This window comes from Drosophila subpulchrella, unplaced genomic scaffold (assembly GCF_014743375.2).
Source record: "Drosophila subpulchrella strain 33 F10 #4 breed RU33 unplaced genomic scaffold, RU_Dsub_v1.1 Primary Assembly Seq25, whole genome shotgun sequence".
NCBI lineage: Eukaryota > Metazoa > Arthropoda > Insecta > Diptera > Drosophilidae > Drosophila > Drosophila subpulchrella.
The window spans coordinates 438,638-466,359 of NW_023665555.1; the positions used below are offsets into that span (position 1 = coordinate 438,638).

General features: G+C 39.9%; 1 protein-coding gene across 6 annotated transcripts in view; it reads left to right on the forward strand.

Moving 5' to 3' along the window:
* The window catches only part of LOC119559595 (G protein-coupled receptor kinase 1), a 468,201-nt gene that overhangs the window by 126,235 nt on the left and 314,244 nt on the right, over positions 1–27,722 (forward strand). For 4 of the 6 annotated variants that reach the window (XM_037872611.1, XM_037872614.1, XM_037872608.1 and 1 more), the window contains exons 2-5: positions 3,387–3,463; positions 3,513–3,586; positions 3,644–3,745; positions 3,800–3,874. In XM_037872611.1, coding sequence (XP_037728539.1) covers positions 3,387–3,463; positions 3,513–3,586; positions 3,644–3,745; positions 3,800–3,874 — 328 coding nt within the window. Of the gene's footprint in view, positions 1–3,386; positions 3,464–3,512; positions 3,587–3,643; positions 3,746–3,799; positions 3,875–27,722 lie in introns of those variants that run through there. The other 2 variants (XM_037872609.1, XM_037872613.1) reach the window with 2 other exon arrangements.

Sequence of the window (27,722 nt, forward strand, 5' to 3'; positions counted from 1 at the left end):
CCTATGGGAGCTATAAGATATAGTTGTCCGATCCGGCTGGTTCCGACTTATGTACTACCAGCCAAAAAAAGACTTTTAAGAAAGCTTAAAAAAAATCTTGAATGATTTTTATATGAACTCATTTGAAACCCTTATTAGGTTCATAGGAACTCATTTAAAAAAGTAATGCATTTTCAGGGGTCCCCTAATCTAGAGTATTACCCAAAATTTGTTTACTTTAACATTTATTATGGATAAAAGTGGATAAATTTCCTTTCGAATGATATGCGTCACAACTTTCTAGGCCGACAATAAAATTTGATTTATTGCACGTTTTTGGTCACTATGCGCTGGCGATACGCAGAGAGGATTGCTTCTCCCCGTGCTCGCCGATGGTAGCTTTCACGCTTTCTATAGACGACTAGGCTGACATCTCAGCCCTATTTTCTTTTTTCCTTCCCGTTCATACATTTCAGGAGAGCCACCAACTTGCGTTTAAAGCCTGCCGCCAAATGCAATCATCCATGGCTATGACAAAAGGAAATGGACCGTTGCCTTAGCTAGACACTGCATTACCCCGGACAGAGCAAAAACTAATTCCACATTTTCAAAGGTTGCCGAATTGTAGCTCATAATATACTCAATGTAGCCTATTTATTTATTTGGCAAAATTAAGAGGTTACATTACGCAACACGAGATATAGTTAATTACACGGAGATAACAAAAAAATTTCTTTAAAAAGAATTTATTCATTTAAAATTTTGTTAACTTTTGTTTCGTGATCTAGGGTGGTCCAATTCTACCAGGAACAACCATCATCCTTCTTGGGCAGTTTCAAAATATTATATTGTAAACTAGAGTTGTTTCGTTTATGACTTCCTTAAAGAGAATCTAAAAATTAATTCACTACGGGGGCTCGACACATAAAGAGTGGTACTTTTCAAATGCTTTGACGAACTTACAAGCTATGAATCCGTTCGTCTGTGATTGCGGATAAAAAGAGGCAAAAAACGGAATTTTGATGGCCTTTTTCTCAGAATCTTTTGGTAGGGAAATTTTTTGGCTACACTTAAAAATAGGAATTCAGAGAGTTCCTAAAAACGCCTGATACCGATAGCCGAAATGGGTCGAAGGCAGTCAACCTGCGTGCTCTATTGCTGCGTCCAACCTCGAAACGATCACCATCTTGATGACTTTGCCTATTATGTTCAACAGGCAGATCGGTCTAAAGGGAAGATGCCAGGCCTAGCGCAAAGCAGGAGCTTCTGTCGCTTCCATCGCTCGGGGAACGTACCTTCACGTACACGTATTAGACAGGTCTGCAATCTCCTTGCAGATACAGCAGCAGGGCGATTGCTCTGGGCCTAGCTCCTTTCTATTGACAAGGGCTTTTGCCGTTTAGAGGATTTCCTGCTCAGTGAAGCGTGTAGCAGTCGTCGAACACCAGGTCCTGAGGAAAGTCGTTGTTTAATCTTTTGGGAACAGAACTCTGACGATGTCATCCAGAGCCTCAGGGCCCGGTGCACAACCGTTCTGTAAGCCCCTCCCCCCTGTTACAACTTCCGTTGCGGCATACTAATATCGCAAGGTTTCTCCACGTCGTCTGCCAGTTTGTTTGCTGATCCGATAGCGCTGTCCTTCCGCTTAACTTTAAATCTTACAACGCAGACGCGATGGCTGGAGAGCTGAGGGTATCCTGGCGGTACGCCTGTGTAAGAGAAGCTGTCCTATGACTGGCTCCGCAGGAAGCCGTCAGCAGGCCTGACATCGTTAAATCGAGCTGCATCAGCCACAGAGCAGCTTTGCCAGAACTTTGTTGTAAAGCTAACATCTGTCCCTTAGTTGTGCTTGGTTTGCGCCAGAAATTCCTGCGTCGCCCTTCAGTGCTTTTGGTTGAGTTAAATCGTGTGGAAGACACTGGCCAGCCTGGTGGCTCGTCTCCTTGCTGCCGGTATCTGCACAGATGAAGCAAGTCGGTTTCATGGAGGACTGGGGAGTCTGTGATTTTTACATTTTCTGCCGAAATGCCCTGTATCACGACATTTTCCGCTCTCTAATACTGCAGGTGGTCCAGCCAATGCGAACCTCGCCCCTCTTGATCACCGCTTTCCCTAATAATGTCCATGGTGGGTGTGCTTTCATGTACAGAGAAATAACAAGTAGTTAATTCAGTACAGGACAATCTGGCAAACAAAGCGATACCTTACAATTGGTGTATAACCTTTTAAGATCACAGCAGATTTTCAGTTCTGCGCTTCGTCGCTTTGTGGACTTCCTCCCACAGTGAGTCGGAAACGGCTTCTTCACTGCGTTGCAAACTTCTGACTGAAAATAGTATACCGTCTGCAAGGGTATAAAAATGTTTTGCATTTACGTCTCGGCGGGGTTTGCTACTAAAATATTATCCTGTAGATAATCAAAATTAATATATTAACATATCAATAATGTATTACATATTAATTATATAATGTCTGCTCTGGTAGTTCTGTGAAATCGACAGATCTTTTGGTTGGTTTCCAAACAAAAGTTAAGAAAACCGTCGACACTGAGTTGCTCCTTTGACCAAAAAAGTGCAAAAATCAAATATTTTATGTGGGGATAGAAAATGGTGAAGCACATCATCCGACAGGAAATCCACATCCTAATAAATATCAAATTTTTTAAAAAAGATATGGCCATTCAAAAATTACCATTTAGTTGCTCTCAATTAAACACGCATTTTTTATTACTTTGTACGTATTATTTCTTTACTTGGCGAAAAATGGCTTTTTTTTTTAATTTTGACATTGCTGACTTGTAAATATGCTTCTGAAAAAAAACTTTTCGTTGGACTTATTACAAAACAAGAAATAACGCTATAGTCGAGTACCTCGACTATCAGATACCCGTTACTCAGCTAAAGGGACCAAAGGGAAATGGAGATATGCAAGCAGCAAAGCGAGATTGAAATGCGCCACCCACCGGCGGTAGACAGATTTAAGCGTTATAAGAGTTAGAGTGGGCGTGGCACTCTACTGAAACATACTTGCGCTGCGCAGGAATCTCAGGAATCTACATCCCTAATCCCAGTATTGTAGCTTTTATAGTTTCCGAGATCTCAGCGCTCATACGGACAGACGGACATGGCTAGATCGACTCGGCTAGTGATCCTGATCCAGAGTTTTTATACTTTATGGGGTCGGAAACGCTTCCTTCTGCCTGGTACATACTTTCCGACGAATCTAGTATACCCTTTTACTCTACGAGTAACGGGTATAAAAAGGGCCAATGGCCACTGTGCGACGGCTTATGTGACACCCCTATAAATGTTCTAATTCTCAGTAATAGAAACGTTATAAATTTCCGTGGTCCCTTGTCCCATTCTTGTTATATTATTTCCTCTAATAAATGATTACATTTTTTTCAGCGTTAGAAGCGTAATGTACAAGTATTTGGAAAAAGAAAGCGAACTTAATTTTCATAAAATTTTCAATGAAGTATTGGGTACGTATTCCGCAACATAAGTTATTTAAATAAATTAAGTTATTTGCAGGTTATCTGCTATTCAAAGACTTTTGTGAATACGATTCAGATGAACCTATACAGCAACTCAAATTTTTTGAACAGGTACAACATTTTATATTTATTTTAAAAATGGTTTTAACACTTTTTTCTGCATTTCAGATAAAAATTTTTGAAAAAACCGAATGTTACGAAGAAAGAAAAAAACTGGCAAGGGAAATTTATGATAACTTTATAATGGAGGAAATGCTGTCACACACTTATGCAAGTAGCTCTGATAAGCAGTTAATCAATTTTTAATTCCTCAATTTTTTTTAGGAATACTCAAAAAATGCTGTTGCAAGTGTTCAGAAATATTTGTTAAAAAATGAAGTTCCGGTTAACTTATTTGAAGTAAGACTTTATATCATAATGTACCTTTAATTTAACGACTTTGTACCCGTTACTAGTACAGTAAAAACAAAAGAAAACGCTATAGTCGATGACCTCGACTAAGTTAGTGTTAGCGTTATAGGCGTTCGAGTTGGCGTGGCACAGCTTGTGCTGTATCAGAACCTCAAGAATCTACATACCAAATCCCAACTTTCTAGCTTTTGTAGTTTTCGAGGTCTCGGCGTTCATCCGGACGGACAGGTACACGGACATGGCTAGATCGACTCGGCTCATGAAAATATATATTTTATAGGGTCGGAATAGCTTCCTTCTACCTGTCACATATTTTCGGACGAATCTAGTATACCCTTTTACTCTACGAGTAACGCGTATACAAAATTGGTTTTGGATTTAATAAAAAATCTTTATTTTACTTATTCTTATTCACAATTTATTATTATTTATTATTTACAAGTCTTTAACTAAACTCATTATCTAACTCGAACTTCTTTGACGATCATACTTCGGTAATGAGCTTCGGAGCTTTATATGAGGGGAGTTCACTTTATTGAGTGGGAATTTTCTTGTTGATTACGACTTCGCTTCGAAATCATGGTAATTTTCATTTTGCTACTAGATTTAAACTGGTTTGGGTTTTTGAAGCTATAGCGGTGGCTTGTGAACCTTTTCTTAGCTAAAGAAATCTTAATATGTACAAGATGTACAAGGTATGTAAGAGGAGAAGAAGGTGAAAGGGCTTCGTTCCTGCAGGACTGTCGCTAAGCTATAATTCGCGGGACCGCTCTACTTTATGGCTTGTTCCGTCGATTTCGTTCTCGACACCTTAAATACTTCAAGGTATCCGGGGTAATTTTGGCTACCGCATCCCATTTAGTTTCATTGACCACTGTTGTAAATAGTTTATTTAAAGGATGATAATGTTTGTTATAAGTATTTAATGGCTGTAGGAAAGAATACATTTTCATATATTGAATGAGACAACAAGACCAACTTTCATGTTCGGTTTTCTTTATTGGAATGTCTTACAATATATTTCTTAAGGTCGAATTGGCTTAAAGCTGAGCAGCTGCGCTGCTAGCAACGCCGGCAGCGGAGCGGTCTTCGTATATATGCTCCAGCTGCTGGAAGGATGCGTCCTGGTTCAGTTTGTTCGGTTTGGGAATGGGAACCAGTCTCAGCCGCTTTCAGTCTCTGGGTAAGGTACGTTGAGTGAGACCAAGTAGGTTGCGGCTGCGAGGGTAACATGGTGGACAGTATGTGGCCGAGATGCTAGTGGCAGGTGGGTGTTGGGTGCCTGTTAAGCTTACTCATGACCATCTTATACGCTGACCCCATTGATTTTGCCTCCGCCGCTACGCACAGCTCCTGGAAGCATTTGGCCTTTCTTGCCTTGATTTCATTTTTCAGCATCTTTCTCTTCGCTCTGTAGGTTGATTCGCTCAGCTCCTGGTTTCCGCGTTCCTGGCTGCTCTGACACCTGCGTCTGACACCCAGGTAGTCGCTCCTCGCGTTGCCTATTTATTTGTTACACCATATAACTGGCCTTCGCATGTTGTCACCTGTTGGTGTCTTTCCATGGTTATGAGCTTCGCAGCCTTTTATGAGTGGACTTTACTTTTATTGGGTGGCTTTTCTTGTTGATTACAACATTGTCTCGAAATCATTGTAGCTTTCATTTTGCAACTTTACTTAAACCGGTTTGGTGCAATAGCGGTGACTTGTGTACATATTTTTTTAATTATGTACAAGGTGTGTTAAGGTAGAAAAAAGGTGGAAGGGCTCCGTTCCCTCGGGACTGCTGCAAGGTTATACTTCGCGGGACGGATGGCGGTTGTCGCTCGTCTTAAAGGCTCTTTGCGTCGATTTCTTTCTCTACGCCTTATATCCTTCAAGATATCCGGGGCCATTTTGGCTACCGCATCCCATTTGGTTTGATTGAACTGAATGTTCTCTTTGGGGTGGTTTTTTTTTTCTTTACTGCCGAAATTAAGCACTGTCCCTATCACTTTGGGGTGCGCTGACACGGGGTGAGCCTCCGACGTCTCTTTAATCCCCTTAGGTGAGCACTGTACCTTCTGTTTTATCATCTGGAACTTCTTTAAAAGTTCCTACTTTTTGCCAGGTTTTTCGGTGTACTGGGATTTGCCCAGAATTTGACGGACTCGATCCCCAGTGCCCCTTTTGAGCTGCTGACGCTGTCGCGGTGGGCTTGGGAATTGGCCGGTACCTTGGCTTATTGCTCATCCACCCGTGTTGGCGGTTGCGATGGATGGTTGAGGGTCTTTAATAGTAGTATTAAGACTGAGATGTATATTTATTTAAATTAAAAATTTGAATTTAAGTATCCCGGGCTTTTGGCAGTCGAATTCGCAAAGCTCCTGTAAAGCTCCAGCGGTGAAAGTTTTTTGTTAAGCTCGCTGCATAGCTCGGCGCTGTCCAGCTTTGCGATCAGCTGATCGCTGGTGAGAGAGAATATGTGGCGGTCGAAAGTGGAGCGTTGCGGGAGAATAAAGTGAAGTGTGAATTATTTTTCTCAGTGTTTCCTTAAATTTATAGATTAAGTACAACAAAGTTTTTATAATGTTTTGAATTAAATGTAATTATTCGTGTTTATTTTCGTTTTATGCGAGAAGGCTACATTTTATAAATTTTTACTTCGATCACTTCGATAATTACATTTGTCTTATTATGTCCTACATTTTTAGGACCTTATTCTAGTCCGATAATAATGATCAGGCGGGAAATCGGCTTACGATTACGATTAAAAGCACCCTTGTTTTTTATAGCAAAACCGGAAACTTTGAAATTCTATTACAAGAGAACCATGCCGACCGCCAAGTTCTTTTTGCACGTAAATTCTTAAGAAATCGCGGTCCATCGAGGATAATTTTTTCGCGAGTTTCGGGGGTGAGTCCCCTAATCTCGAGTATTACCAAAAGTTCGATAGCTCTACAAAGCTTATATATTCTTTTGCCGGAAACTAAGTAAATACCACCAGTTACACTGAGACACTGCACCGTTCCGGGTTTAAAAGTTAGAACCACCCTTAAAAATTTTTGTTTCTTTTATAAAAATCAAACTATCAAAACTATCGGCAACCAATAAATTTGTCAAATCGGCCAAAAGTTAATAAGTTATTAAAAGAACTGCCAGTATTTAGCAAGAACATGGTTAGTAACGTCACATGCAGTAGATTAAAAATGTAAAGTAAAAACGTAAAGTATATAGAAATGTAAACATCATTGCTATATATGTACAATGACGAGCAAAACTGTAACACAAGTGCAATACTCTAATTTGAAAGGTCTGTATCTTATGTTCTAATTTATGCACGCTAAGAGTCGTTGTTTTGTTGGTTTATTCATACACTACGTTTCTAGAAAATTTGATAATAGGATTAAAAAATGCTATGGAAAACTGTAAAAAAGTCAAATGTTACAGTTTTGCACAGCGGTTATTTTGTAAACAAATATTTTTATGAATCTGTTTTAATAATGTGGCCACAGCCCTTTTAACTTTATAAGTTCTTCTATGTGATCTGGCTTACTTTGGGTGTTGCGCTGCACTAATTTGGGGGAATAGCATACCATTCGTCCTTTGTCCTCTCACACTGTTCCTTCATTCCACTTGCCTATTTCGCCAATAGCGATTTCACATGACTCCATAAATTTTCAATTGGATTCATAGCCGGAGATTGTGGGGGCCACTTCATGAACTGAAAATTTTGTCTTGAAATCCTATTTTTTACCAAAAGGGACGTTTGCTTTGGATCATTGTCTTGTTGAAAAATGCATTTTTCAGCACACATTAAAGCGAAAAACATACCTACACAAGTTATAATTTTAAACGGAGCATTGGACCTGAACAATGTAGGTGTCATTCGACGCATAAGGAACATGGCAATCTTCATTGGCCCTATCAACTTTAACTTTCAGAACTTTACTTTTACACTTCCACCGTTCTTTCTCTTGAACCATATAATATTTTTAAAGTCTTGGTTAAGTTAAAGTAAAGTTTTTACGATACCTTCACATTTTTTTTTATCACTTTTTATGTTAATAACTGATTTTCATTTCTTCGTTTATATATAAATATACACCTATCCCTCGCTTTTCGTCGGGGATACGTTCCAAAAAAATACGACGCAAATTGAAACGACGCAAAGTGAATTAGGATTTTCTATAGCAAACCATGTAAAGTTCTATGATGGGTTCCAGGGTTACAAAAACACTACTTTTTAAAAAGAAAATTGAGCAAAGCGATCACTAAAAAAAAACCAAAATAACATTTCATTTGATTACATATTATACATATGAAAACAAAAAGAAACCAATTCATTTAAAACAAAATAAATTCTTCAACTACATACTCAATTATGAAAAATAAAATTAGAATTAATCACTCCCTGACGAGTAAACTAAACATTTTTTTTTTAAGCGTGAAATATATTTCCTTGTAGCAATTGATATTCGTAGCTACCGCCTGGGACACTTTAACTAACACTTTAACACTGTCGGGATCGTTTTTTAATAAAATATCCATACCTTCGTCAATCAAACACATCAAACACAAAAGGGGAACTCCCGCGTTTAAATTGCGTAGTGCAATTAAGGTGCTGCCACCCTTTAAAAACATATTAACGACTTCATCCCAAAACAACGCAACATCGAAAATCTAACGACGCACAGTGAAAATTAGTTCTAATTAAGAAGCGACGCAACTTCGAAAAAACGCAAAACGAAACGACGCAAAGCGAGGGATAGGTGTACACTGGTCGGCATAAGTATTTTGACAAAACAAAAGTTAAATATACTCATAATTTGAACTTACTTATTGTAAACTTTGACATCAATGGAAAGGTAATTTAAATGCCGTTTGAATTATACAATACATATCTTAACCCATTCAGTACTTATTGAAAAGGACAAAGAATAAAAAGAAAGAAACAAATTAATTTCAGCCATGTAACATTATTACGAATATTGTTATTAAACCTGGAACTTTATAAGACATTATTGAATAGATTTCGTCTTAGGTGAAAGGTTTTTTGGCTTTGAAAAATAAAAACAATTTTAGGAAAAATCGAGCAGAATGTTCTTAAAATGGAAAATTCCTAAAAGGGAACGCTGTACCATTAGCCTTCAATTCTTCAATATCCCCCAGAATCAGCATAAAGCCGTTTTTGTTGCTCCACCTGTACTTTACGATATAATGTTAAACTATAAAGATTAGGTACACAATCGCACTTCTAATCTCCTCTGATTTAATGTAAGTGTTCACTGTGTGTATAGGAATCGCTATCTCTGCCTAACGAAAAGTTGTCCTTAAGGCAAAACTATTTTTTTATTTTTAGGCAGACTTTTTTATGTTGGGGATTTACGACTAGAGATCTGAAAAATCAATCGATCTGTGAAACGTATTCATTAAATGTTTAAACGAGAGTTTCGTCTCACTTGGTATTAACTGTTACGATGTACACAAAGAGTTATTCTTGGTAGCCGATAATGGAAGCCGTCCAAAAAATTCTATGTTGATTACGATATGCCGGTAGTGTTACTTTAAGCTTTTGGACTGGCTTTACAAATAGTACTTACTTGGCAAGAGTTTGTGCTTATATACGCTTATTTTTCTATCGTCAAGTGGTCAAGTTCTGCATTTCTGATTATAATTCCCTATATTCTGGAAAAATAAGTTATTTGCTCTTTTCAACGGACTCGAGTTTAGAGGCTTTCAAAATCGAATTGATGAGGGATTTCATTTATCCTTAACCAAGTCTCCAAATCACCTTAATCGTGGATTGCAGACTTGTTTTAAGCATCGCTTCAAAATTCTCTGTGACGATTCTATAGATAAGTCCACCTTCGTGGCAAAACAATTTGTTTTTGTGCTCAGTGCTCAGACGCTTCATTTGCTAATCTTGCAAGTAACCGCTATTTCAAATTTTTTATTCGAAACAAATTCAAATTTAATCATAAACCTAACAAAAATAAAATATTTGAACCCAGTGGCTCCTGGCTGCAAGACTCACACCTTGCCCACTAGGCCACGAGAGCTTCCGCGAAACCTACTCTAAGGGGGTTTGTGTACTGGAAGTTGGTAAAGCAGTACCAAGCAGGGCACAGCTTCCAAAATGCCTACATTGTCGGACTCCCAATCCGAATTTGACATCCATTCAAAAAGTGGCTTAAGCACAAAAGAATATAAGTGATGCTCTGAATGCTTCGCTACAAAGATTTACCAGCCCTTATTAATACCAGTTCCATCGACGACCCACCTTTACCATCCCAAGATGTAGAACCCGAGCTGGAAACCATCGCCGGTGACGATGAAGATTGGTGGACCCCAAGTAACAACAAACGCCGTCCAAAATATAGGTCTCCCAATTCTGCTAATAAAATGCAGAGAAATTCGAATAGTCCTAAATCGAATGAATCCGCCAACTGATTTGCGGAACTTTCGTTCATGGACACATCCGATGAATATATAAGCGTTTATCAAACAGCCAGCCAGATGAGAAACAACCCGGATCAACCCAGTACGAGCACCGTCTATGGTATAGCTCCGGCTATGGTATCAGCAGCAACAACAAGAACGTCGATCAAAGAAACAGTAACACAAACAATGTAGGCAACAACAGTATTAAAAATAATATCAACAATGACATCAGCAACAATAGTCAAGACAACATTACCAACCACCCACTTAATCTCAAGCCACCGCCAATTGTGATTAATAACTACGAGAATGTTAACGGGCCTATCCGATCTACAGATAAAATCGTTCATCCGTCTAAATACTCCCTAACATGCCATTCAAACAATGATTTTCCGATCCTTGCTGCAGATAGAGCTATCACTTAATCAATCACTAAAGAAAGTCTAACCTTGCTTGACCATATTGTTCGCTTCATAAATAGGCCAAGAAGCCGTTTCGACAAAACCAAGTTCGTCAACCTAGAGTTTGTTGAACTAGAGCCATCTTCGATCAACTAGAAAATTCACGAAATGACCTTACAAACAATCGTACAATGATGAAGTCAATCATACAAATAACAACTGTTTTGTAGACCATAGCTGTGTGAAATGTGGTCAGAAACATGCCATAGAGACCTGCGAACGATATATTTGTCCTGTCAAATGTCTTTATTGTGGTGAAAATCACACAGCATACAAAGCTTTGTTGTCTACCAGCAGACAGTAAGTAGTCAAAAAAATGTTCAATCCCAGGGTAACGCTCTCCCCCAAAATTCCACTACAAAAAGGTCGACTGTTCGATCTAATGTCGTGGGAGCTCCGTCATATGCAAATGTCACCAATGGTCATTCTCGACTCCAACCTCAACAGGTTGGCCGACCCCAGTTGCAGCAACATGCGAAACAGCGTCATAACCAACTGGGAGCTGTAATGGAATCGACAAGAACAAATGTATCTACGATCTGAAGATAAACTGGCTGACCTCGATGCTCGGTTTGACAAAATGCAGATGATGATGTCAATGATGTCCCTTATAAACACCCTCTTAAACCAAATAGCGCCCGGATTTGCACAAGCAGTCCCTGGTCTCCACTCTGCTTTTACAGCCCAACCATGAGTCAAATTGGATTTAAAATCGGTAGAGGGTATGTCGATCGTCTGTCCAATCATCCTGCCATCGCAGAGGATCTGCAATTATCATAAAATCGTGCGTTTTTTTTCCGCAAGACGTGCATTCTGCCTTTTAAATGCAGATATATTGCAGTTTTAGGTAGCGATTAACGGTTGAGTCAATCTTAACAAGCATCTGAACACTCCTAATAACATTGACGATGCTACTGAATCATCAACCTGCGACCAAGGCCCAAATAGCCCATCTGATCCACCTCATGCCCTTTTAAAAGAGAATGCTGACAAAAGAGAATATCGTCGTGCTACAGACGAACTTAAGAACCTATTGCATAGAACGTACAGTGAATACTTTGCATATTCGCTCCTCAATGCTAATCCCACAAAGTCGTATCGATTTATCCGCGGTAGAGCAACAAGAAATATAAAATGACAGCTTCCTGTCGCAGTCCCAGATCAGAGGGCAAAAATTCGATGGCCTTTGCTAAAGAATTGAAAGGGCTCTTTCAACAATTCAATCTGGTCTGAAGACGCCGATGAAACCCTAGCATTCCTAAATGCACCCTCCTCGGCAATCGAACCTGTTCATCATGTGAGTCCGGAAGATGTCTGTCCTGAAATTCGCGAGCTGCAACGCAGTAAGACTCCAGGTTTCGATGGCCTTGACAGCAGAACTGCCAGGGCCTTACCTAGGAAGGGTACACTATTTCTAGTTCTCTTTTTTTACTCCATGTTACGTATCCACCATTTCCCAATCCAGTGGAAATGTGCTGCGATATCGATAATACCCAAGCCAGTTCAAACCGGAAAAATTTGTAGCGTACTAACGACCAATAAGTTGCCCACCTTCTCTAAAATATTCGGGAGAATGTTCCTTAGTAAAATAATGGCTGTAAGCAGAGTACAGGATACCATTTCAGATCACCAGTTTGGCTTTAGAAGTCAAAATAAACACTACAGTTCATCAGTCATCGTTGATGTCAAAGAAGCTTTTGATCGCGTATGGCACGATGGTCTGCTGTTTAAGCTGAAAGCTCTCCTGCCAACTGCACAATATCTTCTCGTAAAATCGTATCTTTAAGAACAATATTGTGTGGTAGATGTGAGAAGAGAAACGTTATCTCTCAGATGCACTCGATCTGGCGTTCCTAGGGTAGTACGTAAGGCAGTGTACTTGGTCCGGTTTAAAACAACATTTTTACCGCTGACGTGCTGTACCCTTGGGAACCGGGTACCCTCTTGGCTACATATGCTGATGATACAGCCTCTACGTGTCGAAATATAGCGACTCAAATCACGCAAATCTTCTTGGACCTGCACGCCGAAAGGAAGAATAGATGGAACATCTCGATAAACGGGAATGAGTCTCTTCACTGCAACTTCTCTCTAAAAAGTCAAATCCACCCCAAAGTAAAGTTCCAGAACACAGCTAAACCGCAATCTACCCAGGCTCAGTACTTCAATGACATATTGCATAAAAATATGGGGTACCGCTTCAGACTCAAATGTCATGGGGTCCACAGAGTGCCAAACCGGGATTAAGAATGTGACGTGGTATTAAAGAAACAAGCATCACGTCACCACGACAAAAGAGCAAATCAATATGCGTTCTAGCCGATACAGTGACTGTCTACTAGCCCACACCAACCAATAGCAGCATCCTTGGCTAATTCCCTGGCGCTCTTTCGGCGCTCATTAAACCCGCGTCTTGAGGCGCGTTTCATGTTATTTTTTCTTTGGGTTTTTATGCGTCTCATAGCCATTAAGTTGGTTGATCAACTCTTAAAATAAATAGTAGCAGTAACAGAAACTCGGCACGCTACAACAAAAAATTTACGTGTAGGTAAATAAATATTTACTGTTGCGGGCCGAAATCATAAATTTAATATAGTTTATTTATTTTATCGAATGTAATATCATTTTTCGTCACAATTGTTGATATTAGAAATGTTTGTTAAAGGCGCGTTCGCCACTACTTTTTACCTCGTTAAGAGGTGTTTTTGTTTGATTTATTTGTAGCCTAATAATGAAAATGCGCATTTTTTCCACACACCTCAAAAAAATGGTTTTTGAACGCTTTATAGCATCTCCTTGTAACGAAAATCGATAACCACGCATTTTTCCTTGATGTGCGGAAAAATAAGAAGTCATTAGGTGCCAAGTCAGGGCTGTACGCCGGATGACCCGTCAATTTGACGTTTTGGCCGGTCAAAAAAGCACTGGCTTGAGCTGATGTGTGAGAGCTCGCATGGTGCACAGTGATCCGTCTTCTCTTGTTCTTCAGGCAAACAAATTGTGGTGTTCCACTCAGAATTAACTGTCATACGTTGCTCAAGCGGAACAGTCGCCATATGACCAGTTTTATGATGGACGTTGATGCACTACGAGCAGTACAAACAAGTGGCCCAACGACACCAAGCACGTGCTTGTTACGCGCGGGGCCCTTCTATAAATTTGGGCAAAAATGCGAGTTCGCGAGGAAGATATAAAAAACAAATAGGGACACAAATGAAAATAAAAGAAGCAACTAAGAATGAAGCAAATGAGTTAAAATATTAGTTTTTAATACCGGGATAGAAGTTGATGTGCAAATTAAATGGTAAAGATTGTTATAATTATTACATAGAACGCGAAAGGGCTCGTGCAGACAAAAATTTGATGTACATCGTGGCAAATTTAGGGGATAATAATTTCGTGTTAGTCTAGCAGGGACATTGAAAGTTAGGCGGTTTACAAGTTCTACAGAATCAATATCACCTCTAATAAGATTTTGCATAAAAATAGTACCAAGCATTGTTCTACGATTTACAAGTGTAGGTAAATTAAGCAATAGTAATCTACTCTGATAGGAAGGTAGCCTTACGTTTTGATCCCAGTTCAAACTACGAAGGGCAAAAAGAAGAAATTTTTTTTGTACCGACTCAATACGGTCAATGTGCACTTGATATTGTGGACTCCAAACCGAAGAACAATATTCCAAAATAGGACGGACAAGGGAGGTAAATAATAATTTGGTTGTATAAGGGTCATCAAATTCTTTTGACCAACGCTTTATAAACCCAAGAACACTCATGGCCTTGTTGACAGTGGACATTATGTGGCAGTCAAATTTAAGTTTTGGGTCCAGAAGAACGCCTAAGTCATTAACGGAATATATACGGTCGAGTGACGTATTTTGAAGAGAGTAACTAACAAAAGTAGGAGTACCCCTATAAAAAGTCATAACGTTGCATTTAAGGCAGTTCAAATTTAAAAGGTTATACTCACACCATCCCTGAAAACAATCAATATCTGACTGTAAGTTGGAACCCGAAGCTATATCGTTATATGATAAACAAAGCTTAACATCATCAGCATACATTAGTACACGAGAATGTTTTATGGTAGAGGGAAGATCGTTAATAAACAAAGTAAACAGCAAAGGACCCAAATGACTACCCTGAGGCACTCCAGATGTCACGTAGATCAATTTTGAAACAGCGTTCTTGAATATAACCCTCTGAGTCCTACCATTCAAATAACTTGAAATCCAAGTTAATAGCTTACATGGAAACCCAAGCTGATTTAATTTGAATAATAGAAGAGAGTGGTTGACAGAGTCAAAGGCCTTACTAAAATCTGTATATATAACGTCAGTCTGCATTTTTTTCTTAAATCCATTTATTACAATAGATGACAATTCAAGAAGGTTGGTGGTGGTCGATCTTCGCTTAACAAAACCATGCTGACACGGTGATATTAGCGAGGAACATAAATGTTGCAAATGAGAAGTAATAATACGTTCAAATGCTTTAGGAATTGCCGACAATTTGGAAATACCTCTATAATTCTGGGCATCCGCCTTCGCACCCTTTTTGTGAAGTGGAATGATAAAAGAGTCCTTCCAGATAGTAGGAAAAACTGATGATGAAATAGACAAATTAAAAAGTTTAAGAATCGGTTTACATATGGTCGACGCACAAAACTTAAGCACACACCCGGGGAGTCCATCTGGACCGGGAGAATAAGTTGGCGTTGTTGTTGCTAAGTCTCTTATGAGAGAACTTTCCGTAATTTCAGGGGTAAAAATACAGTTTGCCCTATTTAAGGGATTAGGGTAGTTAGAATTTGATCAAGCAACCGAACTATAAGTAGTTTGGAAAAACTCGGCAAATAAATCAGCAATTTCAGAATCCGTCGATGCCTCCATTGAGTTAAAACGTACAGATGAAGGCAATGCCGACGACTTACGCTTGGCATTAACAAAGTTATAAAACTGCTTCGGATCATTTAAAAATTCGAATTTACATCGACTTAAATACATAGAATAGCAATGACTATTGAGAACATTAAAGTCCGATCGAGCCACCACATATTTCGAAAAATCAGATGGCTTACCCGATTTTTTATACTTTTTATAGGAGTTTGTTTTAAGGTTTTTAAGTCTTTGAAGCGCATTGGTAAACCAAGGAGGCCTGTTTAGCTTTGAAGGAAGCCTATCAGGAACGCATTCATTAAAAAAAGTATTTAACACTATATAGAAGAGTTCAGTGGCACTTTCAATATCCATACAATTGTACAAGTCTGTCCAATTATATTGAGAAATCATATCGTTAAGTTTTTGATAGTCACATTTTCGAAAACATCTCATTTTAGTTTGAGGAACTAAAGGAGAGAGGGTATCAACGCATGGGAGGCAGATTGTCAATTCCATTGTTGGATGATATCGGTCTTCAGGTACAACAAGAGCGTCAATTCTAGATACCGTGACTTCAGACGGGTCTGAAACAAACACGAGATCTAGTTGTCTATTTAATGAATTCCGTATAAAGCTTACTTGCTGTAACGATAATTCTAAAAGGACCATCGGTCCTATAGGCATTAAAGTTATTTGACAGAACTTCAGAGTCAGATATCTCTGGTTTCAGCCAAGTTTCCGTAAAAGCCAAAATATCTGCAGTAAATGCAGAGGAGTCAGCATAAAGCTTGGGTAGCTTCATATTTAGTCCCCTAACATTTTGATAAGCCAAAAATAAACTTTTTAGTTTTTTGGCGCATTGGAGGGTCTGTTATTTGTTCTCGGTTTATTGGGAACAAATTCTTTTATTACTAAATCATCATTAAGCCAAAAGCTTTCAGAAAGTAGTACCTTAAACACATCAGGCGGTGCAAATATTTTAAAAGAGGATATACTACGAGCGTATGAAAATCGAAATTGTTCAACTGAAATATTCTCGGATGGGAATTTTTCACGTATAAATTCCAAAACATCCTCAGATGTAGTATCTGGGGTGAATCTAGAAACAAATAATTGCTTCCTATGAGGAACAACTGACAGTTTCTTACGTCCCCCAGCAGCAGATTGAACCACACTAAGCTGAGAGCCAGAATCGGTTCCTACTGTACCTATAGGTACGGTCGGCACCGTAGCCGGCACTGAAGATTTTTTTACCACCAGACTTCGAGAAACAGTGACTCCACCTGAATCAGCTGTATCCCTAGGCGCAGTTAATTCGCTTACCCCAGTGTCGACAGAAACTGCTGCAGCTACCAAATTCGGATTAGGGGAGGATACCGTGACCGTGTTAACTGCCGCTAAGCTGGTTTTTTTGCGTTTAGGCGACTCAGTTAGTAATTTTTTATTATTAAATTGGGCACAAACGGAATTGAACCCCTCATTGAGCTGTTTAAAAGCACCTGAGAGATTCAAAAGGCTGTCTCGAGTCTGCTTCATAAAGCCGCTCATCTCAACTACCATTTCCTTGCAGGATCCACATGACCACATGAGACCAGAATTCAGATCAATGAAGTCTTTGACTCTGCCAGTAAATCCTGCGCATTTAACGTGCATCATCGATTCGCAGAAACAGGCGACCATTTGCTTCGAAGTGCTTCTTCTTCCACGAATAACTTTCGTTGGATTCGGCTTGTCTTTAAAGATCCACACGATCTTATGAGCGTCTTTTGAAACACAGTGAATTAATTTGTTTTTATGTCTTTGCACCAATCCACACGAGCTTTTTTGAGCGATTGTCAAATTGTGCGGAATCCAACAGTAATCGTTCCTATGGCAGCTATATGATAAAGTCGTCCGATATTTTTTTAAATTTTATTTGAAATTCTGAAATATTAAAAGAATGGTATTCCCAAGAGCAAATTTGAATAGAGCCGTTTTTAAAACTATAGTTTTTAGGAAAAAAGCGTTAAGGCGTTCCAAAATACTTATTCAACGACGTATAACAAGTTACGGGCGTACAAAATTTAGCTATCTAGCCAAGCAACAGTGGTTTTCCAAAAGTGATAGGACTACAGTTTTTTTTATTCATATTTATTTCATTAAAGTCAACAAATATCTGCACGTAAAGTGGGCGGGGGCAGAGACAGGTGGGTTTAAGATGTTTGTTACATTCAAACTTACAGAGCATTCAGTGAATATCAAAAAATACAGTTCATTATATCGCGAACATGAAACGAAATTAGTTTACAAAATTCTAGGGCAATAGGTCGAAAGTGACGAGGTGACCTTAGAGGGATGGAGAACTGTATTTGAAGAAGGTAGCTTGAACTTACAAGTCCAGTCCATTACCACGTAATGCAAACAAAAGGAATTGTTCCCTACCGATTCGATAAGGTTCTGATACTTAGCATATTGAGGTGAATAGGAGTCCTTAAATTCCTTTAACAAACGTTTGACAAAGGCAAAAACCCCTTTTGCCTTACTAACCATGATGCCAATGTGCTCAGTAAAGTTTAAGTTGTATATGATGGACGTTGATGCACTACAAGCAGTACAAACAAGTGGCCCAACGACACCAAGCACGTGCTTGTTACGCGCGGGGCCCTTCTATAAATTTGGGCAAAAATGCGAGTTCGCGAGGAAGATACAAAAAACAAATAGAGACGGGACACAAATGAAAATAAAAGAAGCAACTAAGAATGAAGCAAATGAGTTAAAATATTTGTTTTTAATACCGGGATAGAAGATGATGTGCAAATTAAATGGTAAAGATTGTTATAATTATTACATAGAACGCGAAAGGGCTCGTGCAGACAAAAATTTGATGTACATCGTGGCAAATTTAGGGGATAATAATTTCGTGTTAGTCTAGCAGGGACATTGAAAGTTAGGCGGTTTACAAGTTCTACAAAATCAATATCACCTCTAATAAGATTTTGCATAAAAATAGTACCAAGCATTGTTCTACGATTTACAAGTGTAGGTAAATTAAGCAATAGTAATCTACTCTGATAGGAAGGTAGCCTTACGTTTTGATCCCAGTTCGAACTACGAAGGGCAAAAAGAAGAAATTTTTTTTGTACCGACTCAATACGGTCAATGTGCACTTGATATTGTGGACTCCAAACCGAAGAACAATATTCCAAAATAGGACGGACAAGGGAGGTAAATAATAATTTGGTTGTATAAGGGTCATCAAATTCTTTTGACCAACGCTTTATAAACCCAAGAACACTCATGGCCTTGTTGACAGTGGACATTATGTGGCAGTCAAATTTAAGTTTTGGGTCCAGAAGAACGCCTAAGTCATTAACGGAATATATACGGTCGAGTGACGTATTTTGAAGAGAGTAACTAACAAAAGTAGGAGTACCCCTATAAAAAGTCATAACGTTGCATTTAAGGCAGTTCAAATTTAAAAGGTTATACTCACACCATCCCTGAAAACAATCAATATCTGACTGTAAGTTGGAACCCGAAGCTATATCGTTATATGATAAACAAAGCTTAACATCATCAGCATACATTAGTACACGAGAATGTTTTATGGTAGAGGGAAGATCGTTAATAAACAAAGTAAACAGCAAAGGACCCAAATGACTACCCTGAGGCACTCCAGATGTCACGTAGATCAATTTTGAAACAGCGTTCTTGAATATAACCCTCTGAGTCCTACCATTCAAATAACTTGAAATCCAAGTTAATAGCTTACATGGAAACCCAAGCTGATTTAATTTGAATAATAGAAGAGAGTGGTTGACAGAGTCAAAGGCCTTACTAAAATCTGTATATATAACGTCAGTCTGCATTTTTTTCTTAAATCCATTTATTACAATAGATGACAATTCAAGAAGGTTGGTGGTGGTCGATCTTCGCTTAACAAAACCATGCTGACACGGTGATATTAGCGAGGAACATAAATGTTGCAAATGAGAAGTAATAATACGTTCAAATGCTTTAGGAATTGCCGACAATTTGGAAATACCTCTATAATTCTGGGCATCCGCCTTCGCACCCTTTTTGTGAAGTGGAATGATAAAAGAGTCCTTCCAGATAGTAGGAAAAACTGATGATGAAATAGACAAATTAAAAAGTTTAAGAATCGGTTTACATATGGTCGACGCACAAAACTTAAGCACACACCCGGGGAGTCCATCTGGACCGGGAGAATAAGTTGGCGTTGTTGTTGCTAAGTCTCTTATGAGAGAACTTTCCGTAATTTCAGGGGTAAAAATACAGTTTGCCCTATTTAAGGGATTAGGGTAGTTAGAATTTGATCAAGCAACCGAACTATAAGTAGTTTGGAAAAACTCGGCAAATAAATCAGCAATTTCAGAATCCGTCGATGCCTCCATTGAGTTAAAACGTACAGATGAAGGCAATGCCGACGACTTACGCTTGGCATTAACAAAGTTATAAAACTGCTTCGGATCATTTAAAAATTCGAATTTACATCGACTTAAATACATAGAATAGCAATGACTATTGAGAACATTAAAGTCCGATCGAGCCACCACATATTTCGAAAAATCAGATGGCTTACCCGATTTTTTATACTTTTTATAGGTGTTTGTTTTAAGGTTTTTAAGTCTTTGAAGCGCATTGGTAAACCAAGGAGGCCTGTTTAGCTTTGAAGGAAGCCTATCAGGAACGCATTCATTAAAAAAAGTATTTAACACTATATAGAAGAGTTCAGTGGCACTTTCAATATCCATACAATTGTACAAGTCTGTCCAATTATATTGAGAAATCATATCGTTAAGTTTTTGATAGTCACATTTTCGAAAACATCTCATTTTAGTTTGAGGAACTAAAGGAGAGAGGGTATCAACGCATGGGAGGCAGATTGTCAATTCCATTGTTGGATGATATCGGTCTTCAGGTACAACAAGAGCGTCAATTCTAGATACCGTGACTTCAGACGGGTCTGAAACAAACACGAGATCTAGTTGTCTATTTAATGAATTCCGTATAAAGCTTACTTGCTGTAACGATAATTCTAAAAGGACCATCGGTCCTATAGGCATTAAAGTTATTTGACAGAACTTCAGAGTCAGATATCTCTGGTTTCAGCCAAGTTTCCGTAAAAGCCAAAATATCTGCAGTAAATGCAGAGGAGTCAGCATAAAGCTTGGGTAGCTTCATATTTAGTCCCCTAACATTTTGATAAGCCAAAAATAAACTTTTTAGTTTTTTGGCGCATTGGAGGGTCTGTTATTTGTTCTCGGTTTATTGGGAACAAATTCTTTTATTACTAAATCATCATTAAGCCAAAAGCTTTCAGAAAGTAGTACCTTAAACACATCAGGCGGTGCAAATATTTTAAAAGAGGATATACTACGAGCGTATGAAAATCGAAATTGTTCAACTGAAATATTCTCGGATGGGAATTTTTCACGTATAAATTCCAAAACATCCTCAGATGTAGTATCTGGGGTGAATCTAGAAACAAATAATTGCTTCCTATGAGGAACAACTGACAGTTTCTTACGTCCCCCAGCAGCAGATTGAACCACACTAAGCTGAGAGCCAGAATCGGTTCCTACTGTACCTATAGGTACGGTCGGCACCGTAGCCGGCACTGAAGATTTTTTTACCACCAGACTTCGAGAAACAGTGACTCCACCTGAATCAGCTGTATCCCTAGGCGCAGTTAATTCGCTTACCCCAGTGTCGACAGAAACTGCTGCAGCTACCAAATTCGGATTAGGGGAGGATACCGTGACCGTGTTAACTGCCGCTAAGCTGGTTTTTTTTGCGTTTAGGCGACTCAGTTAGTAATTTTTTATTATTAAATTGGGCACAAACGGAATTGAACCCCTCATTGAGCTGTTTAAAAGCACCTGAGAGATTCAAAAGGCTGTCTCGAGTCTGCTTCATAAAGCCGCTCATCTCAACTACCATTTCCTTGCAGGATCCACATGACCACATGAGACCAGAATTCAGATCAATGAAGTCTTTGACTCTGCCAGTAAATCCTGCGCATTTAACGTGCATCATCGATTCGCAGAAACAGGCGACCATTTGCTTCGAAGTGCTTCTTCTTCCACGAATAACTTTCGTTGGATTCGGCTTGTCTTTAAAGATCCACACGATCTTATGAGCGTCTTTTGAAACACAGTGAATTAATTTGTTTTTATGTCTTTGCACCAATCCACACGAGCTTTTTTGAGCGATTGTCAAATTGTGCGGAATCCAACAGTAATCGTTCCTATGGCAGCTATATGATAAAGTCGTCCGATATTTTTTTAAATTTTATTTGAAATTCTGAAATATTAAAAGAATGGTATTCCCAAGAGCAAATTTGAATAGAGCCGTTTTTAAAACTATAGTTTTTAGGAAAAAAGCGTTAAGGCGTTCCAAAATACTTATTCAACGACGTATAACAAGTTACGGGCGTACAAAATTTAGCTATCTAGCCAAGCAACAGTGGTTTTCCAAAAGTGATAGGACTACAGTTTTTTTTATTCATATTTATTTCATTAAAGTCAACAAATATCTGCACGTAAAGTGGGCGGGGGCAGAGACAGGTGGGTTTAAGATGTTTGTTACATTCAAACTTACAGAGCATTCAGTGAATATCAAAAAATACAGTTCATTATATCGCGAACATGAAACGAAATTAGTTTACAAAATTCTAGGGCAATAGGTCGAAAGTGACGAGGTGACCTTAGAGGGATGGAGAACTGTATTTGAAGAAGGTAGCTTGAACTTACAAGTCCAGTCCATTACCACGTAATGCAAACAAAAGGAATTGTTCCCTACCGATTCGATAAGGTTCTGATACTTAGCATATTGAGGTGAATAGGAGTCCTTAAATTCCTTTAACAAACGTTTGACAAAGGCAAAAACCCCTTTTGCCTTACTAACCATGATGCCAATGTGCTCAGTAAAGTTTAAGTTGTATATGATGGACGTTGATGCACTACAAGCAGTACAAACAAGTGGCCCAACGACACCAAGCACGTGCTTGTTACGCGCGGGGCCCTTCTATAAATTTGGGCAAAAATGCGAGTTCGCGAGGAAGATACAAAAAACAAATAGAGACGGGACACAAATGAAAATAAAAGAAGCAACTAAGAATGAAGCAAATGAGTTAAAATATTTGTTTTTAATACCGGGATAGAAGATGATGTGCAAATTAAATGGTAAAGATTGTTATAATTATTACATAGAACGCGAAAGGGCTCGTGCAGACAAAAATTTGATGTACATCGTGGCAAATTTAGGGGATAATAATTTCGTGTTAGTCTAGCAGGGACATTGAAAGTTAGGCGGTTTACAAGTTCTACAAAATCAATATCACCTCTAATAAGATTTTGCATAAAAATAGTACCAAGCATTGTTCTACGATTTACAAGTGTAGGTAAATTAAGCAATAGTAATCTACTCTGACAGGAAGGTAGCCTTACGTTTTGATCCCAGTTCAAACTACGAAGGGCAAAAAGAAGAAATTTTTTTTGTACCGACTCAATACGGTCAATGTGCACTTGATATTGTGGACTCCAAACCGAAGAACAATATTCCAAAATAGGACGGACAAGGGAGGTAAATTATAATTTGGTTGTATAAGGGTCATCAAATTCTCTTGACCAACGCTTTATAAACCCTAGAACACTCATGGCCTTGTTGACAGTGGATGTTTGTGCCTAACCGAAGTAGACACCTGCAGGACGATCGCGTCGCGGCAATGGTAACGATGGTTACTGCAATGCCGGACCACAGGCGATGCTGAACTGCGCTGAGGTTGAGCTAACGTGATTAGCTGCTAGTTGAGATAGTGTATTACGAGCCCTATTCCTAGAGGTAGGAAGTAGAACCGCGGAGTTATGAGGTGTGTTGATAACTGATTTATTCTTCATTTGATACCTGCTTATATTCTACTTAGAACACGGAAGCTTAGTGTAATGGTTAGTAAAAGAAGCTATATTCTAAAGTAGGTCAGAATTATGATTACGGTAGCAGTTGCGTAGTTGGCTCGGCTGACACCGCAAATGTGCTGACTGCATTGGCGGGTCAGCGTATCGTTGTGACGGTGAGATGGTGAGATGGTGAGTTAGTGAGACATATGATATAATATGCTGACCAGCAATTCTCATCTGCCGTGAGTGCTACTGAGCGCCTGGTACTGTTCCCAATTTGGCTACTGCTTGATTTGATGGGTGTGGTCATGTTGAGTACCTTTGGGTACGAACATTCTCCCCCCCATTGAGGGGTACCCTCAATTAAAGGCGTGATGTCGGTCAGCCCTTGGCCGCATTGTATAGAAAGCACCTAACAAATCATTGACCACGGGGGATCTGCAACTGCGGCGGTTCCTGTTTGTGATTCAGGTCCTTCACATCTTCTTGATGCTGCTGAACACTCCCCTTTGCGATAAAATTTACATTACCGTGGGGACTGAAATTGTGCCCTCGTAGAATTTGATCATTTGGCACGTCTATGGTATGTGGACGTTCTGCAACAAAACTAGGATCTTTCTTGGTTAAGTTTAGAAATGTTGAACCAAAGTCAGCCTTCTTGTAGGTTTTGAATTGATGAGACGTCGGTTCTATATTCATCGGATTTTTATCTTTCGTTGGCTCATAAGCAGCGTTCGGTCCTGCAAAATCATCTCGGTTTTCTATTAGATTGGGGTTGATTTCCGTATCAGATGAGGTTTCTTTATTGAGATAACCTGTGATTACATAACCAAGCCTTGTGCCTTGTGCCAAAGGTTTATTAGGTCCTAGTTCAAGAAGTTTACCGGTAATTACACGAGAAAATACTTCAACCCCTAAAGTTAGGTCAATGGGTCCTGGTTGCCGAAAGTCAGGATCTGCTAACGGCAGTCCCTCGGGAATATTAAGATCGGTTGTAATCGGTACTGACGGTTGGTCTGTAATGACTGTGGGCATAATAAATACCTCTAATAGTTTTTCAAACCCTGATGTACAGGATGAGAGCTTTAGTGTTGATCTAATTGCTGTTGATATCTTTCCTCCGATTCCAGATATTTCAATCGGTGACCTTTGTTTAAGAGATAGCAGATCTGCCATTCTCCTTGAAATAAGATTCACCTGTGATCCACCATCTATTACAGCGCGACATGTTTGTATTTGACCGTTTGGCCCTTGTAATGAGACCTTGGCGGTCGCGAGCAAAGTATATCCTCCTTCGTGGTCGTAGCCTGCAACGGTTACTGCGCCGGCCACTGGATTGCTAGTCGGTCCTTGGTGTAACAGTGAATGATGCCGTTGCTGGCAGACTCGACAAGTGGTCGGTGATCCACAGTTTTCAACCTTATGAGCTGTAGACAAACAATTTGTGCATGCTCCTACTTGAATAATGGCTTGGCGCCGTGCTTTGGGGTCCATTTGCTGGATACGGCTACATGCTCTAAGATTATGTTGTCCTAGGTGACAAATCTTACAGCTTTCTTCGTTGTGAACTGACTGATGGCGGAGTGTTGCTGTAGGTTGAGCGCTTATCGTCTCCAGCATGCAAGCGCGCCGCTCAATAAACGTCAGTACACTCCATAACGTTGGAATTTCCGTTGGTGCATCCGCTGAATTTTCGAGAGCAGCTAGAGACTGCTGGTCTAGTTTTCTTCTGATAAGAAAACACAGGATTGGATCCCAGGATTTTGTGCTGATATCAAGGTTTTTAAGAGTACTCATTGAATTTTTTATAGTGTCATGCAAGGCCCTTAGTTGGCGCGAGGAGCCGTCTATAGGCTTATGGTCAATAATTTTTGCAATGGCGGCGAATACTAGTATTTTTCCGTTCTGGTACCTGGCTTTTAAACGCAACCAGGTGTCGTCATAGCCACCCTGTGAGAAGGCTGTGTCTGTCAAGACGTTTCTCGCTTCACCACGAAGCGAACTCTGTAGAATATGTAGTTTTTGACTGGCCGAATATGGTTTGTTATGTACCAATTCCACAAAGAGATCATGGAACCGTGGCCAGTCTAGATACTCGCCGTTGAACTCCGGAATGCTAATTGGCGGAAGTGCCAAGTTTAGGCTCATTGGCGCGTCGTTTTCTCGTAGCAGTTTCATTTCGTATTCCTCGTATAATGTGTGGAATTGGGCTAGCTCTGCTTCTGCCAGAGCTGCGGCCCCAGGTGTGCTATCCAATTCGTCGTGGGCTTGCCTTAGTAACGCCCAATGGAGATCCAGGTGCCTTTGTAGGGCTGGGGTGACAGTTGGGGCGTTCGAGGCTAATGTTAATGATGACTCCAATTCGTTGCATCTTCTCTGCAACTGTCGGATCACCGTGTCAATTGTGGAATCTCCTTTGACTTGATCTCTTGTTGCGAGCTTGATGTTGGTCGAAGTTCGTCTGGGGGCCTTCGGAAGCTCGCTTCCAGTCGGCATGTTGTCCAGAAAGATATTCTGATATTTTTCGACCAGCTCTTTAAGTGCTACTAGTCGTGAAGAGTACTCACTTCCAGTGGGTAGTGCCGCTTGCTGGACTTCTTCATCTAGGTCGCAAAACTGCTGCCAGAGATCGTTTAACTGAGTTAGCTTACCGGAATAATAGCCGTCTCGGTGGCGTCGGTCGGCAGAATCCTTGCCATAATTCTTAATGAGCTGTTGGATTTCCCCTTGCAGCTCGTTTTGGGTGTCTAGTAATCGATTGTGTAAATCGATTCTTGTGTGACTTGTTTCCTCAATGAATGAAGTAGACATATTGTGTGTCTTGGAAACAAAGAATATTGTGAAGCTGGATGAAGCTGAGTATCCTGTTAAGCTGGATGAAGCTGAAGTTCCTGTGACGCTGGAAAAGAAGCGTATCCTGTGAAGCTGGATGAAGCTGAAGTTCCTGTGACGCTGGAAGAAGAAGCGAATCCTGTGAAGCTGGATGAAGCTGAAGTTCCTGTGACGCTGGAAGAAGAAGCGAATCCTGTGAAGCTGGATGAAGCTGAAGTTCCTGTGACGCTGGAAGACGAAGCGTATCCTGTGAAGCTGGATTAAGCTGAAGTTCCTGTGACGCTGGAAGAAGAAGCGTATCCTGTGAAGCTGGATTAAGCTGAAGTTCCTGTGACGCTGGAAGAAGAAGCGAATCCTGTGAAGCTGGATTAAGCTGAAGTTCCTGTGACGCTGGAAGACGAAGCGTATCCTGTGAAGCTGGATGAAGCTGAAGTTCCTTTAGTGGGAAGGGGGTTGCTTGAGTGTGATCCTTTGTTGTTAAAGGATCACGTCGGGGTCACCAATGTTTGTGCCTAACCGAAGTAGACACCTGCAGGACGATCGCGTCGCGGCAATGGTAACGATGGTTACTGCAATGCCGGACCACAGGCGATGCTGAACTGCGCTGAGGTTGAGCTAACGTGGTTAGCTGCTAGTTGAGATAGTGTATTACGAGCCCTATTCCTAGAGGTAGGAAGTAGAACCGCGGAGTTATGAGGTGTGTTGATAACTGATTTATTCTTCATTTGATACCTGCTTATATTCTACTTAGAACACGGAAGCTTAGTGTAATGGTTAGTAAAAGAAGCTATATTCTAAAGTACGTCAGAATTATGATTACGGTAGCAGTTGCGTAGTTGGCTCGGCTGACACCGCAAATGTGCTGACTGCATTGGCGGGTCAGCGTATCGTTGTGACGGTGAGATGGTGAGATGGTGAGTTAGTGAGACATATGATATAATATGCTGACCAGCAATTCTCATCTGCCGTGAGTGCTACTGAGCGCCTGGTACTGTTCCCAATTTGGCTACTGCTTGATTTGATGGGTGTGGTCATGTTGAGTACCTTTGGGTACGAACAGTGGACATTATGAGGCAGTCAAATTTAAGTTTCGGGTCCAGAAGAACGCCTAAGTCATTAACGGAATATATACGGTCGAGTGACGTATTTTGAAGAGAGTAACTAACAAAAGTAGGAGTACCCCTATAAAAAGTCATAACGTTGCATTTAAGGCAGTTCAAATTTAAAAGGTTATACTCACACCATCCCTGAAAACAATCAATATCTGACTGTAAGTTGAAACCCGACGCTATATCATTATATGATAAACAAAGCTTAACATCATCAGCATACATTAG